The sequence below is a fragment of the Musa acuminata genome, chromosome BXJ2-3 (assembly GCF_036884655.1).
Source record: "Musa acuminata AAA Group cultivar baxijiao chromosome BXJ2-3, Cavendish_Baxijiao_AAA, whole genome shotgun sequence".
NCBI classification, from domain to species: Eukaryota; Viridiplantae; Streptophyta; class Magnoliopsida; order Zingiberales; family Musaceae; genus Musa; species Musa acuminata.
The window spans coordinates 611,145-631,496 of record NC_088340.1 but is presented as its reverse complement, the minus strand read 5'-3'; the positions used below and the strand labels follow the sequence as shown (position 1 = coordinate 631,496).

General features: G+C 41.3%; 1 protein-coding gene across 1 annotated transcript; it reads left to right on the top strand.

Annotated features, from left to right (window-relative positions):
- The first annotated feature begins 4 nt into the window (after window positions 1–4).
- Window positions 5–1,616, top strand: LOC135606715 (squamosa promoter-binding-like protein 10). Its single transcript, XM_065097843.1, has 2 exons — window positions 5–665; window positions 1,296–1,616. Exons 1-2 carry the CDS (start codon window positions 121–123, stop codon window positions 1,516–1,518), a joined length of 768 nt encoding a protein of 255 aa, XP_064953915.1. The 5' UTR covers window positions 5–120; the 3' UTR covers window positions 1,519–1,616.
- Window positions 1,617–20,352: the final 18,736 nt, after the last annotated feature.

Sequence of the window (20,352 nt, the reverse complement as noted above, 5' to 3'; positions counted from 1 at the left end):
AGCCCAGAAGCCAACTTCCACTTCGGTATTCCTCCCTCCCTCACAGTCTTATACTCTCACTCTTTTCTTTCTCTGACCCTCTCTCCCTTTCTATCTTTCGAAGGGCCGTCTGATAGGAAGATGATGAACAGATCCAGCTCTGCTGAGGCCTACTTTGCCCCTTCCATGATGTCCTTTGTTGGGCTGGAAGGCAGCAGCCTAAAGCACCAAACTTGGGATTGGGAGACCAGCTCCATCGACGCCAACACCACCACCACCCCAGTCACCACTAGCAACCTCCAAAGCCATCCATTCTTCCCCAACGTGCCCTTACTGGACTGCACCCCGCCTCCTTTGCTCCCCATGACGAACAGCTTCCCCTTCTACTCGGCGCCGCCCCTGCCCGAATACCCCGTGGGGCTCATCAAGAGGGAAGACGGCGTCGGTGGCCGTATCGGGCTAAATTTGGGCCGCAGGACCTACTTCTCGTCCGGCGAGTCGCTCACGACGAGAGGGGTGTATTCATTGAGCCACCAGCCACCGCGGTGCCAGGCCGAGGGGTGCAGGACCGACCTCTCCGGAGCGAAACACTACCACCGCCGCCACAGAGTATGCGAGTTCCACTCCAAGGCCACTGTCGTCGTCGTCGGCGGGTCGCAGCAGCGCTTCTGCCAGCAGTGCAGCAGGTAATGGGCCAGCTTAGGAGGCCACACGGCCACCAGTTTCCCACGGTTGCTTTCCTTCTCTCTTCTGGCTTTTGGATGCCTTCATATGCCGTGAGAGTGTTGCTTCTTTTACGACCGCTTGGGTGGAATGCAGCAACCGAGCCTGGCATTCCTACACATATCCACAATCTCCATGAACACTCTCAACAACATTATGAGGTGTCAATGCAAACATAACTCTCACGCCTGAGCAAGGAGATCAGTGAGGAGCTCGTATTGTTCCTGACACATGTGCAGAACCCAATGCTTGTTGCATCTGTCTCCGTGAGCCATAGGAATGAAACCCCAGCAGTGTTGTGAGAGGTGTGACTGCCTTTGTCTTCCTTGTCCGTGTTCTCCTGTAACTTAGTACATAACTCCACATTCCTTGTTACCCCTTTCTTGTAGCTTTTCGAGGCTTTAATTGCAGCACCTACCCTAGTCCAGATCATCCATGGCACTGGCTCTCTTCTTCTCCTTATAGCTTCTGTTTCCTTGTTCGATGTTGGGTCCTTTTGCATTCTGTTGGTTCCTTTTCTTCATGTAGGGGCAGGAGAAATAGGCTCATAGACTTTTCATCTTTTGCCTCATGTTTCTCCAAATGGTGGTCAGGTTCCATGGGTTGGCAGAGTTTGATGAGGCCAAAAGAAGCTGTAGAAAGCGCCTGGCCGACCATAACCGAAGGAGGAGGAAGCCTCAGCCCCCAGCAACGATGGCAGAGCCCTCGGCCCCCAACAACGCAAACGCCAGCTCCCGATGCCAGAAGACCACCAGAGACAGCAGTAATCTCGGTGCTCCGATCCCGCTCTTCTATCAGCAACCTCTTAACGCTTAGAATCTCTCCTCTTCTCATGATGCATTTACCACTGCGTAATTGGACAGCCAGCACCAAGCCCACAGGTACTGTTTGTACCACAAATGCAAGTACCATGGTTGGACCGGAGGGCCAGCAATACCAGGACGAAGGGCAGCTGTTGAGGAATGGACCGGCTCTTTATCGCGGAGGAGTCGCAGCAGGAGAAGGTGACATGGGGCCTGATCCCATGTACCAAACCCAAGGACACTTTGTCGAATCCTCCTCCTCCCCTTCGGCATCCAACGCTGCCAGCTTCCACCACCGCAGCAACCTCTTCCCATGAGCCCTCCCAGGCCGCGGCACTCGTCAGAGCAGCAGCCTCCACCTCAGGCAGACCGTGTTTGAGCTGGGCCACTTGTGATCGGTAGGGAAGTGTCTGTGATGGATGAATGAGCGATGGGCTACGACAAGCACTCGAGTAGAATGCGAGTCAGCTTTGCTTTCCTGGGCCTTGGGTTCTTCTTACTCTTTCTACTGTAAATAATGATTCGCTCTTTAGAGATTCGTACTGCAACCTTGCTCTCCGTAGCATCTATATCGTATTAGTCGAAAGCAAGTTCTTATACAATGTAGAATGAAAGCAGGGGGTGGTACCGTCTGCATGTCGACTGCGCAACACATGAAGGAGGGCAAAGACGCAACTGAGGGAGCGTTATCGACAAATAGTCACCATCGACCGGAACGCAACAGTCGACCCCTCCCATCGTCCGTACCCTCGTTCTTCTTCTCCCTTCGGTTCCTCGCGAGCCTTACGAGCGCCGGACGCCGTAGCAATGAATGCGACGTACGTGCGATGCGCTGATCGGTAAGACGCGGTCCTTTCGTCGAACAGGTGGCGGACAACCAAGATGCCGGATTGCGCGGTACAGCGGCATGGGAGGCGACGGCTTTACGGAGAGACAGGACGGTTCGGGCGACGATGCTTTGGATGCTGGCCGTGCTGTACCACCGCGCATCGTGGTGGAGAATGGGAGAAAAGCTCCAAGCCGCGCCATCAGTTGCCACCGGAGTCGGGGAAGATGTCGTCTCACACCACGCGTGCGATAGTTGAATCCATGCGGGGGTTTGGGTCTCATCATTTTGAAGCGTCCTTGTACTTGTCGTCGTGGTAGCGATCGTGTCGGGCGGGGTCGGATCAGCGGTAGTTGGACCCGTCCAAGCACCGAATGTTGGATAGGGTGGAGTCTTATCGGACTTATAATGGATCCAAAATTCGATCAAGTTTTCTTTTCCGACAAAAAAAATTAATGTCCACAAGGACAAAAAGATAATTATCGAGTCGTAGTTCCTAAACAAATGCAGTACGGTATAAAGTATGACATGATTTCTTATAAAAGAATTTATAAAGTAATCGTTAATTATCGAGGAGTCTCAGTAATTCTATACTCAAAGACAAAGGATGTAATGTCAAAAAAAGAGTATTGAGATAATTAGCTCAAGATATATCCAAATGGAAAAACAATAAGAAACTAAGATGGAAGTATATATATATATATACTATTTAGAAAAAATATACTTACAAGATCTTCATTTGATTTTAAAATTGAGTCGTATAGGTTTAAATACTAGAGATTCAGATGATTTACACTATCATATCTATTTATAGGTATAGAATAGTAAGGTCTTATCATTTCTCTTATTTTAATCAACTAAAGTTTTATCTAATTTCAATAGATAGAGACTTAAAATCTTTTGAAAGATATAACCTTTAAATTTAATATTTTTAATTAAAATATAATTTTAGAGATAAGCCGTAGCTTGCTTTGAAGATCTTTATATGATCCTTTGGAGAGAGATTTAGTAAGGATATTTACAACATTTTCCTTGCTCTTGACCTCCATGTTGTCGATGCCTCTTCGAAGCCTTTTTTTTTTTTTTTTTTCCCGGATGAAATGATATTTAGTTTTAATATGATTCGTTCTTACATAATAAATTAGATTTATAACCATTTTAGGGTGTTTTGATTGTTAAAATAGACATGATGTTATTTTTTTTTATATATTATGAGATAGAAGCAAAACCGATCTACGATTATCCAAATCATCTCTTAGATTAGTATCATCTTTACAATTTAGCTTTATATTTGCATCTAAGTGGAGTAGAAACTTTTTTTTGCTTTTGTTAATTTTAAAATTTTAATAATTTTCTTTGCGAGAGATAAATATATCTTATTTTATATGTATTATCTTTAGATAAAAAAAATATATTAAGCTCTCTCAAGAGTTTCATTTCAAGTTGACAAATAAACTATTATGATCGTATCATTCAAATATAGAAGAACAAAAACATGTTTTGACAAATAAACTAGGATCATTCAGAAAATAAATATAGAAATATAAGTATTAAATAAATTTTTCATACCATGCTCTACCAGCATGTTTTAACCTATAGAGGACCTTCTTAAGTTTGCTAACATAATTTGATTTAGAAATAAAAATATATTTCAATGATAACTTTATATAAATGTTCTCATTAATTTTATCATATAGAAATACATTATTTATAGTAAATTACTAAAGCTTCTAACCAAGATCAATTGTTAAACTAATCATTGCTCAGACGGATGTTGGCTACAAAACTAAAGATTTTCTTATAAACTTTTTTTTTTTAATATTTTTAAGAAAATCTCAATAAGTCTTGTCATGTAGCCATCTATATTTTCATTTATATTTCACCTTGTAGATCTATTTACAAGTAATTGTTGTAGACTTTGGTATAAGATCCCCCGTTTCATTTTTAAGAATAGTTTATTTCTTCATCCGTGACAACACTATTCTAATATTTTTTAGCTTCAACAAAATAAATAGGCATAAGATCATCAATTAATTTATAAAAAATAAAAATATATGCTTACACTATATTCATTTATGTAACAAGCTAATTTGACAGTTGTCCTTTTTTTTTATCTTCTCAATAAAAGTACATTTATGTAACACTATATTCATTTTTTATCTTCACAAACATTATTAATTTGTCATATCATTTTGTTCCACTATCGGTGAGAAAAGAATAATACAAGTAGATAAAAAAAAGACAATTATATGTTTTGAACGTATGTCACTTTTACTATTATAATTGATATTTTCAAAAGTAACTATTTATGAAAAATAACAAAAAGAGACTTCTTCAAACACAACAAACACCACATAGCTATGTATGTGTTCATGGATATATGTACTTTCAATCTTTATTTCTTTCATCGTATCTAAGAAGGATATATTTCTAAGTCAAGCATCAAGCTTATTTCTCTTTAAATCTAATATGTGAACATAGTACATAGAACTAAATATTTTAAAATATTTAATATTTTATTTCTCTTCAAACATGAGCTCGTATCGAGACTTCAGATTGATTAGATTAAGAAGAGTTTGATTAATGATATAAGTTTTACGTATCATACCTTCTTCGTATATGACTTTTGATAAATTCATTGCGTGAGATCAATAGTTATTTATCTCTAAATGATGTAGAATCTTTCATTCTGTCACACTATTTGATGTATTTGTATGAGTTTCATTTTAATGTCATGATCTTTAAAAACGAAAAGAATGTATAAAATGTGAACTCCCCACTATTATCAGTATGTATTCTTTTAATTTTTCTTTGAAGAACACCTCCTTTAAAATCTTCAATGAAGAGAAGCATATATTGAGAACCTCAATAAAATGAAATTTAAGTAAGACTCATTACATTGTTGTGAATAAGCTCTAAGAAAATTCGCACCTTGAAAATGATATATAAAAAATTGTTTGTGTGAATTATTATATTGATAATATTCACAAATTTCATCACCATTAAAGATGATAAATTTGGGAAGACCATTAATTAGACTTTTCTATATTATGATCATTAATTTGAAAAAAATTATATGACTAAGCATAGCATGTCAAATTAATGTATCTTTATACTCATCTTATCAATATATAAGTTAGATGCTTACAAAATATATAAAATTTTGAGCCTTTGAACAATGTATATTATATTATATATATATATATATATATATATATATATATATATATATATATAATTTTTTATGTTGTAAAGAAACTTGATTTTATGAGTACGACAAGTATTCATATTTTTTATCATCTATTATATTTGAAATAAAAAAATAACTTAACATATGGTATATATTTTTTCATGTAATATGATCATTATTATTTTTTTAGATTACGATGATATATTCGGCTATGTGAATGTTGAATGATAATGACCGTCATGATAATTATATTGTTATCTTCGTATTAACAAAAATTATAAATTTAGTACTCTTACCAATGATATAATGATAGCATAATCATAAAGCATTTGCCCTTCAAAAATGCTTTATTTATAATATTATATATATATAATAATATTTTAATATTTTAATATATTTATAATAATATAATGATATAATGATAGCATAATCATTATATAATAATATAATGATATAATATTATTATATTATATTTATAATGATATAATGATAGCATAATCATAGGTCTTCTACTAGAAACAATATTTTTTATTTATAATATTTTTATCTTTAATTTTTACACGATATTTTTTACCTAACCATAAAAAATATTATCGATTTGTAGAGGGCCTCTGTGAAACATTGTTTAAATCTTTAAGCGCCCGCCAAAGTTCCCGTAAGTTGTGTTCGCTGTGGTTTCTCCAATCGAGTGAGCGAATCCACAGAGCCTTGAAACCCTAACCTTAGAATTGGCATCCCCAGAACCGGATGACGACGACGGAGGGGTTCGAGTTCCCATCGTTAGGAAAGGGAGGACAAGTGGCGGCGACTTGGATGGGACAACCGGCTTGCTGGAAGCTCTTCCCGTTCTTCGCCGCCATCATCATCTTGCGCGCCTGCTACCCGCCACCATATGTGCCGTCTCCCTTGCCATCAACGGTAGATCCTACGTTGAGTACTTCTTCCTTATCCTTTTCTGTCTTCCTCGTTTGTAGAGCTCTGCATCCGAGACAGAGAAGTCGTGAATGACTCGATGCATAATCTTTCCGTCTGCCGTCAATTAAGTCTATGAGAAGATTTTGTAGCAATATTATTTAAGATTTAGGGCATTTACATTCATAACGAGATTGAACACCTTGGGATTGATGTAAGATGCAACCCTGGTTAACGATGGATCAAGGAACTGTTTTAGTGGCCTAGAAGTGAAACGGAAGTAAGCCAGAAACAGCCTCCTATCCTACAGGGAATGCCATTGCTGCAGTGGTTTGAAATCATCTGATATACTTATGATATCTTTCAACAGCATATCTGGTTTTGGATGGATCATAGATGGTGAATTTGAGTTTCTTGGAGGTGGAAGGGGGCGGGAGGACTGGGGTTCTTCTGGATTATAGGTCTGGGAAGGGGTTTTGATCTCAAATCTGGATTTGGAAGTTGGGGAATGTGTAGGCTCCCTTCGAGATATTGGGAAAGGTGGTTCTTCTGGATGTTTGATCAATATAAGATGCAGATTCCTGATGGCTCAATTTTGTAGTATGATCTGATTCAAGATTGCATCAACCTTTGCTTTTTCATGAGATTGACATTTAGGGTAAGATCCAAGGGTCTCTCAAGTTCTTGGAGGAATATGCTTCTCAGCAATAAATCAGAAAGCAATAGCCTTCCTTTGTGATTAATGCCTCGTTCAGTACAGAGTCCTTAAATTTGATCAACTTTAGATTTCATCAACATTCAACTCCTTAAAATGATGCCTGGTGCGAGAGATATTCACTTGATCAGTATTATCAAACAGTACACTCTTTGAGTACAACACTTGATGTTAGCAAGCATTCGCATGATTGAGTATGGGGGAGGGAAATCCTGAAAAGCCGACCAAGTTGGGTGTGACTTTCTTTGATATAACCCAAATAGCTTTTCGATTGTATCCATTTCCAAGTACCTTCCTCTAAAGAGGTCGAGTCTCAAGTTAGTGATACAGGACCATTGCCATTTTTGGAGAATTCTCTGTGCCACAAACTCCAATATCATCTATCGATCTTTCCTCTTTTCCCCCTCCACCTCCGCTCTCTTCCCACCTCAGCCAAAAAAGATTGGGACTATAGCTGATGTATAATTAATATTAAGAAACTTACCTTTGCACCAAAGCATTTCTATCATGTGAATCAGTAGGATTATTTTTTATTCCTAGTTGGTTGATCTTACATCAAGATTGACCAGCAAAGGAAAGATGAATTTGTCTCCATCCAATAACCAAATTTATCCAAGTTTCCTTCGCCATAATATTTGTGTCACCCATACTTATGCTGACCAATTAGATTGGATATTGGATGAAACTAAGACACTAGATATTTGAAGGTTCCCTTAAGCCTGTATTCACAAAACTGTTGCTCAGTTTCTTTATTACGAGCATCAGATTTACTAATAAAATTTCTTAAAATTAGAATCATAGTTGCACATTATGGGAGCATGATTTGCATAGTTTGCAAGAAATCCAATAAGAATTGGAGTGGGTTCAGAAATCCTAAATTTCAAAGGAGACTCCCTAAAAATTATGAATATGACCATGAACTAACACTCATGGCATTTATGGACAGCTCATTGTATCCTTTGATTCTTCAATTGTCTTACATTTTATGAACATACGAAATATCCTATGATTGGTTTTGTCATATATTCTTCAGCCCATATATTTGTACAATGTTTCTATGTCAAGTTTTAGCATTATTTTAAGGAGTTTTAGCACTTAATTTGATGGCATTTATAGCCAAAGTTATCTTTATACTGGTTGCAACAATAAAAGTTAGTACTTATTATTTTGTTGCAAAAGATTTTCATGGTTTACCTGCCAATTATGTCATAATTTTTTTATAAGCAAGTAACCTGTTGAAGTTGACAAGGAGAAAGAACAACTTAGTTCTCTCATCATAACATTTGAACTAACATAATAGTTGATCCCAATCACAACTGCATATTGTTATCAATGGGCCAGGATATTGTTTACGCAACATGTTTTGCTGTTGGTGCAATAAAGAAATGAAAATTTTTTTCACTATACTGCTCTTAAAAGGCTCTTGGACTTTTTTTCTCATTAAATTTTAGTGAGTTTGAATTTTGTTACAATTCATTTTTTCCTTTTTTTTTTTAAGTGGACTAGGCCTCATTTTAGACTTGCTATACTTGTGCATGGGTTCAATAAAATTCCTCTATGACCCCATTTGACTTTTGTATCATTGGTACTAATCTTTTGGAACTTGTATGCGTTTTTAAAAGCATTAGGTACTAAGGTCCCAAAATGTTTGAGGCATTAGGCGCTTGCCTAGGTGTACGCTTAAGAGAAGCAAGATGCTCTCAAATATTAAAATTTAAAAAATATGATAACAAAAATAAAAATGACACATTAAATTGAAATTATATAAAGTACCAAATTACATTGTCCACCTTCTAATAATAAAATTGTCAAAACAAACTAGTGAACCCACCTCAAGCTGGTGCTTCAAAATAATTCGACTGTTATGTTCTAAGTTTCAACTTGTAACAGGACATCGACCTCAAACTAGTACATCAAAGTAATCAACAAAAGACTATTACTTATAAAATAAGAGAGGAGATGGAGAAGTAATCGGAGAAAGGTTGTGGAGGAAGGTGGACACCAGCGGTGGATTAAGCTACAAGTGGCAACGGACAAAGTTATAGACGACGACGGATGAAGTTGCTGATAATGGACGAAGTGGACGAAGTTGTCGATGGTGGTGAACGAAGCAAACAAAGTTGCAATGGCGGATAAAGCAGACGAAGATGGTGGTAGGGTTTCACTCGTTGCTTTCTCTAGGTTGAGCGCAAGGGGGGGTTGGTACGATGTATTAGTTGATTTAGTTGAACAAACTTAATCGCCTAGGCTCGAATTTGAGTAAAATAACAAACACTTTGGCTCGAGCGCATGCTTCATTTACTCAATGTCTGGGCCCAAGTGTTGTCCGAGTGGCACTTCAGTGAAATACCTTGCCCATAGGTTTCTTGAGGTACTTAGATCTCACCTCGCCTCAGTTGAGTGCCTTTTCAAAACATTGATCTTAGTGAAGTTGAACCTGACTTAGTAGTCGAATTTAGTTTGATAAGATTATAGATTATATGCTGGTGACATTTATTTATTTATTTATTTGATGATAATTAGATGCCAATGAATTCTTAAAATATCTTTGGACCTGCAAATGTTGCATCTGGAAAGCATTTAAAATGATTACAAAAAGAGAAAAAGATAATCATGGATTAGGATGTTATGTTCTATGTCGAATGAATAATAAGGCATATCGGTGCATGAAGAGCATCTTGCATTACTATCATTATATATTTCATAAAGAGGAGGGGAAGGGGGGTTGTCAAGGAAGCTTTGAGGGAGAGAAGCTCGAATTGAGAGATAAAAGAGTCCTTATGCTATTCGCAAGAGGGAAGGCACCACGGAGGGCTGCCTTGTATATGGACCAATCGCCTTACATATGTTGGTCACTAGTCGCCTTATTGCAATAAACAATTGGTAGAGGAGGCAAAAGAGATCGTTCTCATGATGGAGACATTTTAACTATGGGAGAAGTTTCAGTCGATAGTCCTTTCAACGTAGGAAGTAGCAATGCTTTTCCTTGATGGCTAGGGTTTCTTCCCATCCACAAAAGCCCCATGCAATGTGGTTTAGAGAGGGAAAGGGATTTTAGTTGGTTAAATTGGTTCAGCTGAATCATTTGGTTTGAACCCAAGTTGAACCCAAATGGTTTAACTCAAACACGTACTTGAGCCACTTAGGGCCTGGGTTGAGCCCAACCAATATGGAGGCGCTCGGGTCTCACCTCGCCTAGGCCCCTAGGCAAGTGCTTGAACACCCCTTGATAACCCTAGTTTAGTGCCAAGCTGTTTTATCACCAAAAGATAGATTGAACAACATGTTTTACACAGCAACAGATTCATCCACCATTTGTGCAATGGTATTGCACTTCTTAATCTTGGCAACTGGAGAATAGCTTTATGCGTTGTGATCCAATATGCAGTATTGCTTTTCCAGTTGTAAGTTATCTATTGTGCCACAACACCAGATAAGAAGCATAATTGTATATGCTGTTTGTTCACCTCTAAGGTTCTTGTTTGAAGATCATTTGCAGTAAGATATAAGCCAATGCTTGTTTCTGTTAACAATGAATCCTTGCAAAATACTTAAACGTGTGCAAAGTGTTTTTCTGTTAGCAATTCTTGTGCCCATGTGATACCAATTTTTGGCTGTGAACTGATGTTTCTGAGGGCTTGCTTGTTCTCCTCAAAGGGCTATGTTGGCAACAATTTTAGTATCTCTAATTTTCATCTTTCTAGATGCCGAATGAAGAGAAGTGTAGCTCAAATTTATCTAGAATACATTGCTTAATCCCCAAAATTAGTAGTAATATATTTTGCCATTGTAGTGAAGGACAAGAATTGGATGACTTTTAGATTCTGCGGATAGAGTCGAATATTGCCAAGTAGCGTTGATGCTTTAACAACATGTAGATGGTTCTGATAGCAGAGAAGATTTCCCTAACTATATGAGTAAATATCTCTACTCTGATAAGATTTCCCTAACTGTATGAGGAAATCTCTCTACTCTATTGAGGAAAATTCTCCCTCTTAATCCCTATAAATAGGGAGAGAATAGCTTTAATAAAAAATAGCTTCTTCAATAATTCTTCTTGTCTTCTATTCTTTCCAACACGGTATCAGAGTAAGTGAGACGAGCGAGGCTCCACGGCCATCGAAGCCTGCAATTCACCACATCCTTTACCTTTGCATAGCAAAGAAGGGGGAAACTCTTTCCCGTCAGACTCGCTTCCTTATCGGACTCCCCTCTCCGTCCGTTGTACGGCGCGTGACGCCCTGCTGCCTCAGCCGCTGCCGTGACCACACCCGACGTCGCCATCAAGTGCGGCCACAACAACGAGGGCCTGTTTTGGTGCAATCGGCTGCTCACCCTCGGCAATGGATCCCTCTCCAACCCCTGCTCGCTCCTTCCCTCTTCTCCTCCATGCCGCCATCTTCTTCATCAGTGTCGTTTGCACCAACCCCAGGCTCGGGTTGTTCGTCGTCGTAGCATCGTCTTTATTAGGCCGTGATCTGCATCAATCGTAGCTCGCTACCTCGTTGTCAACTGTCGATCCTCAACTCTTGCTAAGAGCTAATCGCTACAGATTTCTCCACCAAATTGCTGCATATTCCTCTTGCTGTAGCTTCCTCCTCTACTGCAGCATCGTTGCAACTTCCTCCTCTACTATAGCTTTCTCCTCTGCTGCACCTCCGTTGCAGCTTTCTCCTCTACTATAGCATTGCTACAGCTACCTCCTCTGTTATAGCTACCTCCTCTGCTACAGCTACCTCCTCTGTTGTAGCTACCTCCTCTGCTACAGCTACCTCCTCTGTTGTAGCTTCCTCCTCTGCTGCAGCTTCCTCCTCTGCTGCAGCTACCTTGTTAGGATCCTTTTTATGAGCTTTTGAATAATGTTTATTGAGTTTGTTTAGTCCATTTGTTTATTGAGTCGGTTTGGTTCAGTTAGAGTCAAGTAGAGGTTTATCTAATATTTATTTATTATTAGAGTTCAAGTTCTAATGGACTGTGGGTGGAACTCTATAAATAGGGATGTAACTGCTTCTTTTCGATCTATGAAAAATACTGTCTTTTGACAAACCCTAAGAGGGCCGATCCCCTCGAAGCGATCAAGGAGGGTTGATCCGCTCGAAGTGATCATTATCATCCCATTTTTCTTCTTTTTCCTACGATAAGACTTTAGGATCTTATTAATTGATATCAGAGCCTACGATAAGACTTTAGGGTCTTATTATTTGGTATCAGAGCTTACGATAAGACTTTAAAGTCTTATCATTTGGTATCAGAGCTTACGATATGACTTTAAAGTCTTATCATTTGGTATCGATCCTCGGCGTTCTCGCTGTAGTTCATCATTAAAAAAAAAAAAAATGTGAGTGCGAAGCCAGCAGCCACTCACGCTGTTCCTTCTCAACCAAGAAGGAACATTTGCTGCCCGGCGCCGACCACCCCTGCTTCCCTTCTCCTCCATCGCCGGCGCTGCTCCCCGGCCAGCGCCTTCGACCACCGCTCGACCTCCTCGCTGCCCCATCTCGTTCAAAAAAAAAAAAAAGAAAAGAAAAACACGAGAGGAAGAAAAGCCGCAGCCACCCCTGCGTCCCCTGCTTCCGGCCAGCCCACCCGCCGCTGCTGCTCTCCGGCCAGCGCCCACCATCGCCCCGCTTCCCGGCTGGCGACCACCGCCGCCGCTGTTCCCCGGCCAGGAGACGACGCTGCCAGCGTCCATCCCAGCCCTACTGCCGCCGCCCGCCTCCCCTTGCGTCGCAGCGCAGCCGCTCGACCTCTCCTCCTCGGCGATCGTTGGTGACGCTGCTCCCAGCCGCGCCACCACCGCTGCCTCTCCACCGCCGCCCGCCCCCCTTGGGTCGCAGCCGCAACCGCCGATTGTCGCCCTCCTCGCGGCGACCGAAACAGGGCAACTCACGGATTGCCCTTGTTCCCAGCCGCGTCACCACCACTTTTCCCAGCCGCATCGCCGCCGCTCGATCATCCGGCCAGCGACCTCTTCTCCTTGCGTCCCCATCTCGCTCGAGCGAGAAGGGCCGCCGGCACCGCTGCCGTAGCCGCCGGTTGCCGCAGCCCCTCCTTGCAGCGGTTGCAGAAACAGAGCTTCCTCTGTTGCCGCAGCCCCTCGTCGATCGCAGCCACGCCTCGAGCGCCGTCGCCTTCCAGCCGACCCACCACCACTGCCAGCCACCGTGCGGCGACCGCTTCTCGCCTCCCAGCCGCCGCTCCCCCTGGCTCGGGCGAGAACGACCGCCGCCACTCCCCCTTGCTCTGCCCACCGAGAAATAGGGCAATCCTCTTGCTGCTGCGAACGCCGGTGCAACTCTTCCTCCATGGCAGCCACCGCAGCGGCGAGTCCTTGCTGGCGCTGCCCCCAACCACATGACCATCGCTGCCTCCCAGCCCTCAGCAGCAGCGATCCCTCTACGCAGCGATTGCAACGAGCATCGTTGCCTCTCACCAGCGCCTCCTTCCGCAGTGTGACAGAAACAGAGCAACGATGCCTTCCATCCGTGCCGTCGTAGCCATTGCAGCGGTGAGCCCTTGGTGGTGCTGTCCTAGCCGTCGTAGCCATCGCAGCGGTGATCCCTCCACACAGTGACCGCAACAAGCATTGCTGCTTCCTACGTGGCGACCGTAGCTACATCCCTGCATCCTCGCAGCAACCCTTCGTTCCCATAGTGTTGCCACCGACTGCGTCACAACAACAGCACTGAATAGGGCAGTGATTGATGCCTTTGACCAACATCAAAAATAGGAGTTGAGATTATAGATTTGCAGTCTTATGAAATGGTCATCGATAACTCAGTGAAAGCACAAATGGAAGCATTGAAAATTAGAATTGAGAACCGGTTACAAGAAGTACTTAATGATTTTAAAAATGACTTACTAGGGAGCCTTAGTAAATTTCAACAAGGTGGGAGCTCAAGTTCTACATTGCACAGATATGGAAATAATAGAAAAGGGCCCCAAGATTGTGACAATCTACTCATACATGAAGGTGGATAGATAGCTCTCAAAAATTTGTTAGACTTCTACAGTGTTGGAATATCAGAGTATGTTTGAAAGATTATCGAATTAAGCTAGAGATTGGTCGGAACGACAACTTCTGGATACATTTATTGAAGGTCTTATTCCAGAGATCTGGTGTGAAGTTAAGGCTCGTCAACCTCGCACTATGATAGCTGCGATCTTATTCGCACATCTACATGAGAAAAAAATCAATAGGGAAAATCATGGAAACAGAAGTGACAATAACCAGATGATTAGTAAGCCACCAGCCCTATCTATTCCCAACCAAAGCTTTGACACCCGAAGACTAACCCAAGAAGAACTTAAGGAAAGATCAGCAAAGGGTTTGTACTATGATGAAAAGTAAAGTATGGAGCACCGATGTAAACAAGGGCAACTTCTGATGATTGAGCCAATTAGAGAGGAACCGAAAGTAAAAGAGTTGGACTCCGATCATAAAGGTATGAAAACTGATGAAGATATTGAAGACATCACATATACAGTGCATGCATTGGCTAGTTATGCTAACCCACAAACTATGAAAATCGAAGGAACTTTGAAGCATCAATCTGTCACTATTTTGATTGATACAGATAGTACTAATAATTTTATGGACAGGAAAGTTGCAGCCCAATTAGCCCACCACATTGAAGGCTGTGATATATTCGAAGCTGATAGACGGATTTTAACTTATGATAGCAAAGGCCAAGAATTTCTTGTAACGATTACTACACTGAAAGATCGACCTATTGCTTACACTGTCAAAAAGTGGAGACCATACTTAATTGATCAACGGGTTGTAATGCGTTGCAGATAGCCTATGACCGAAGTGCTAAAAGACAAGCTCCCCGAGATTGATGCTGCTCAGCCTTGAGGACAAGGCTGATTTAAAGAGGGAGGAACTGTTAGGACCCTTTTTCTGAGCTTTTGAATAATGTTTATTGAGTCTGTTTAGTCCATTTGTTTATTGAGTCGGTTTGGTTCAGTTAGAATCAAGTAGAGGTTTATCTAATATTTATTTATTATTAGAGTTCAAGTCCTGATGGACTCTGGGTGGAACTCTATAAATAGGGATGTAACTGCTTCTTTTCGGTAATCTATGAAAAATACTATTCTGTCTTTTGACAAACCCTAGGAGGCCGATCCCCTCAAAGCGATCAAGGAGGGCCGATCCCCTCGAAGCGATCAAGGAGGGTCGATCCCCTCGAAGTGATCATTATCATCCCCTTTCTCTTCTTCTTCCTACGATAAGACTTTAGGGTCTTATCGATTGGTATCAGAGCTTACGATAAAACTTTAGGGTCTTATCATTTGGTATCAGAGCCTACAATAAGACTTTAAGGTCTTATCATACCTCCTCTACTGTAGCTTCCTCCTCTGTTGTAGCATCACTGCAGCTTTCTCCTCTGCTGAGGCATCGCTGCAGCTACCTCCTCTGCTACAGCATCGTTGCAGCTTCCTCCTATACTGTAGCATCGTTGCAGCTACCTCCTCTACTATAGCTTTCTCCTATGCTTTCTCTCCTACTACAGCTACCTCCTCTCCTGCAGCTTCCTCCTCTGCTGCAGTATCACTGCAGCTTTCTCCTCTGCTGCAGCTTTCACAGCAACCATAGCAGCCATAGCTATCGCAATCGCAACAGCAGCAGCGATCTGCTCTTGCCCTACTCACGAAGCCTCTTGCTCGTAAAATATTTGCTTTGCATCGATCCAAGATTGGTATCCTTGATAGGAGCACCATCTTGCGGGGGCATGATAGCAAATAAGATTTCCCTAACTATATGAGTAAATCTCTATACTCTGATAAGATTTTCTTAACTTTATGAGGAAATCTTTCTAATCTGTTGAGGAAAATCTTTCTAATCTGTTGAGGAAAATCCTTCCTCTTAATCCCTATAAATAGGGGGAGAATAGTTTCAATGAAAAATAGCTTCTTCATTGTTCAGAACTTATAATGTTATAATAAGAAGATTAACACAAAAGAAGCATACATGTAGTTCCAACTGAAAGCTTTAATGTAAAACAGCTTCTTTCACATGAATACAGTTAAATCTCTCTACACAATGAAAGTTATTTTACATTAAAGCTATTCTCCCCCTATTTATACAGATTAAGAGGGAGGATTTCCCTCAATAGAGTAGAGAAATTTTCTCATACAATTAGGGAAATCTTATCAGAGTAGAGAGATTACTCATATAGTTAGAGAAATCTTATCTGTTATCGTGCCCCCGTAAGATGGTGCTCCTATCAAGGATACCAATTTTGGATCGATGCAAAGAAAACAGTTTACGAGCGAGAGGCTTCATGAGTAGGGCAAGAGTAGATCGATGTTGCTGCGGCAGCAGCTACGGCTGTGAAAGCAACAGTTGCTATGAAAGCTACAGCAGAGGAGAAAGCTGCAGCGATGCTACAGCAGAGGAGGTAGCTACAACAGAGGAGAAAGCTGCAGCGATGCTGCAGTGATGCTACAGCAGATGTAGCAGAGGAGGAAGCTGCAGCAGAGGTGCAGTAGAAGAGGTAGCTGCAGCAGAGGAGGAAGTTGTAGCAGAGGAGAAAGCTACAGCGATGCTGTAGTGATGCTACAACAGAGGAGGAAATTGCAGTATAGGTGTAGCAAAAGAGATAGCTGCAGTAGAGGAGGAAGTTGTAACAGAGGAGAAAGCTGCAGCGATGCTGCAGCAGAGGAGAAAGCTACAGCGATGTTGTAGTGATGCTACAATAGAGGAGGTAGCTACAACGATGCTATAGCAGAGGAGGTAGCTACAACAGAGGAGAAAGGTGCAGCAGAGGAGGAATTTGCAACGAATTGGTAGAGAAATCTGCAGCGATTAGCTCTTAGCAGGAGTTGAGGATCGACAGTTGACAGTGAGGCAGCGGGCTGCGATTTATGTAGATCACAGCCTAATGAAGACGAAGCTACGACGACGGACAACCCGAGCTTGGGGTCGGTGCAAGCGACGTCAGTGAAGAAGGCTGCATGGAGGAGAAGAGGGATCCACTACCGAGGGCGAGTAGCCGGCCGCACCAAAACAGGCCCTCGTTGTTATGACCGCACCTGATAGCGACACCAGGTGTGGTCACGACAATGGCTGGGGTAGCAACGAAGGCGTCACGCGTCGTACGACGGACGGTCGTACAGTGGACAGAGAGGAGAGTCCGACAGGGAAGCAAGTTCGACGGGAAAGAATTTTCCCCTTCTCTGCTCTGCAAAGGCAAGGGATGTGGTGAATGGCAGGCTTCAATGGCTCTGGAGCCTCGCTTGTCTCATTTGCTCTAATACCATGTTGGAAAGAATAGAAGACAAGAAGAATTATTAAAGAAGAACAAGATCAACGCAAAACTGCTTTTTCAATAATTCTTCTTGTCTTCTATTTTTTCCAACAAGTTATGTCGGCTTGCTTTAACTAAGGTATCGGAGATTGCAAACTCTCACCACTTATATTTCATAATTCATGGTATTTTGCTAATCCTTTTGAATCAATCATTGACTTTGTAGGACTCTGGCCGTTAGTACAAGCAGACAAGCAACGAGGATACATCCGAAACTGGTCCTGTTTGTGGATGCATGCAAAGTGATACATCCTGAGCAATCCTATCATGTATCAACACTGAAGATTACAGCTTTTGGGTTAGGTGAAATCTGGCGTTAACTTTTTTCACTGTCAAAAGGGATCATTCATTGGTTGTTGAGCTAACCTTGAATTTACTTTGCCTTCAGATAAGGAGAACATTATTTGGTCATAGTTAAGAAGTTCGGATGGGTTACAGAATCATCTTCATAACTGGTATCAACGTTTCTTGTGGAGATTTATAACCTAGAAAAAAAGTTATTTTGATCTATATGTTTTGCGATTTTATGTTTCAAACAATTTTTTTTTATCATAAATGACATTCCAAAATGGATTCTTCAAAATGACTGCATCAATCACTGAAGATTACCCTTGGTGTCAGATTGACAGGTTTATTTTATATCTTGATTGAGAACATGACATCCATCTGCACAGAAAAAAATTCCCGTATCATAAATCTTTAGTCTACACCTGATGGGTGAGTTTGACGCTTATGGTTATGATTTATATATGCAATTCTTCTAATCCACCAATATATTACAGCATTCCTTTTCTTGGGTGGTTACACTTCTTCACAGGGGACCGACCGCCCACCATTGCTTTGACCGAAACAAATGCTTCCAGGCCAGAATAGCTATCAAACAACTTCCTGCTCTTAGCACCAATAGCATCTGGAATCTGACTGTTCCGAGGACGTGGATTCGAGTCATCTTGACTGGCTAATATCACGGTTTCAGGATACCCAGGTCAGCTACCAAACCCCATTCGACATGAATGCTAAGTTGCTCAAATTCAATCTACTTTAGTTTCGATGACTGTTTGGCTCGTATTATAAATTTTCCTGCTCCTGCAAGTAACAATTACAGACATTGCAGTAGCAGACAGCAACTGAACATCCCCTAAACAATGACAATGGAAAGGCTGTTTTAGCTAGCGCTTGACCAGCTCGAGTGGTGGGGAATGCACACTAGGAAAAGATAAACAGGCTAGAGATGACAATCCCATACCCTGGTGCCTCCCTCCCAGATAGTGCCAACCGACCACGATCCCCTCATCCATTCTCGTACGACTAAATGTCCACTGTGAATTTACCTTTCGATTGTGGGCCCACCATTTAGCTAGGTCCAGACCCATCATAGAGTAGGCCCATGGCACTCGAGCACCTCATCCATGGACATAGTGCCCCAAAGCATCCTAGGCTCACCCCAGGGGACTCCTTTCTCTCACTAAACGCTACCACAACCTCACAATTGATTGGATTGACACCCATTTCCCCACCCCCCACCCCACTTTTTTTTTTTTTTTGGTTGTCCATCGATCCAATTCTATTCTGCCGTCAAACCCGTTCATGGTCTCTCGAGCTTCCTTGGCTTTCCAATCTTTCGAGGATAAGTATGGATGGTAGCAGAATAAGTTTTTTTAAAGTATTTTTGTTAATTTGATTTTCTTAAGCTTGAGTAAGGTATCGTTATTCTGATTTAGGGTGGATATGATAAAATCCATACTTTACTAATTATCTTGTTAGTGTTTTTTTTTTTTTTAATAACTTCAAGTCCTAGTAGAGTTAATTAAAACAAACATATATGAGACTGAGTACCTGTACTAACTCAAAAGGTTATGTTATGGGTCAGATCCACCATTATATGCTATCTGAGTCTTCTAATTATTAGTAATGTGTGATTATTCTTTTAGTTGGTCTCTTTTAGCTCACACATAGATATTTTAGATATGTCTTTTTTAATACTTGCGTGTATTTGATATTGTTAAGCTTCATTATGATGCTGTTATTTTAATTTTGGATTGAATATTGATAGGAAAATAGATACTCGAATTAGTTGAATTCGCTAATATTCTTTTCAGCTACTCGTGTCTATTTGACGATAACTCGGCATCACATTGTGTTTAGAGTAGTGACCGCCGAAAAAGTAGAAACATGGATGGGAAATATTACCTTATGGAAAATTGAGTAGGGAATAGTTGGAAGGGATCCTATGGACTCTGTTAGTGTCTGTTGGGGTTGACTAAAAGAAACAAGAACAAAGTGGCAACAGTTCCATTGTACCAGCAGAAGTAGGACAGTTTTGGATGGTTGAATTATTGCGATCGTCCGGCCATTAACGGGATGGCTGTAGCCATTGACCTCGATTTAAGTTGCAGAAATTGGACCCCTCACATTGTTGTTGTGGTCCGAGTTCACTTTGGTAGGACACCCGTGGCCGTGTTCCCCCGTAAGTTTGCTACCTGACGACCTTTCTTTTTGTTAGTATGGTTTGTACACCTTGTGAGTTGCGTGGCTCGTGTAAGTCGCTCCAAAGGCTGCGTAGGTTGGTCCCAATGCATAATTTATGTGTCAGAGCACTGCACGTGCTTGGCATGTGACAGAAAACAATTATAATATGAAGAAATCGATGGCCTCATTATGCGTGCTTCGTTTGTCCCCTTCATTACTACTTCATCGTGCTCCTTACTAGTGTAACTCCCCTTGCCTTTTTCGATTCCTTTCCAAGGATCCTATTGGCTACTCCATGAAATTGGATGAGGCAAATATGCACGGAATATAATATAGTAGGTAGTTAACCTTAAATAACGTGTATTAATTGGGGTAATGCATGTATAGACAAAAAAACAAACTCAAGTATGTATATGCAGGGA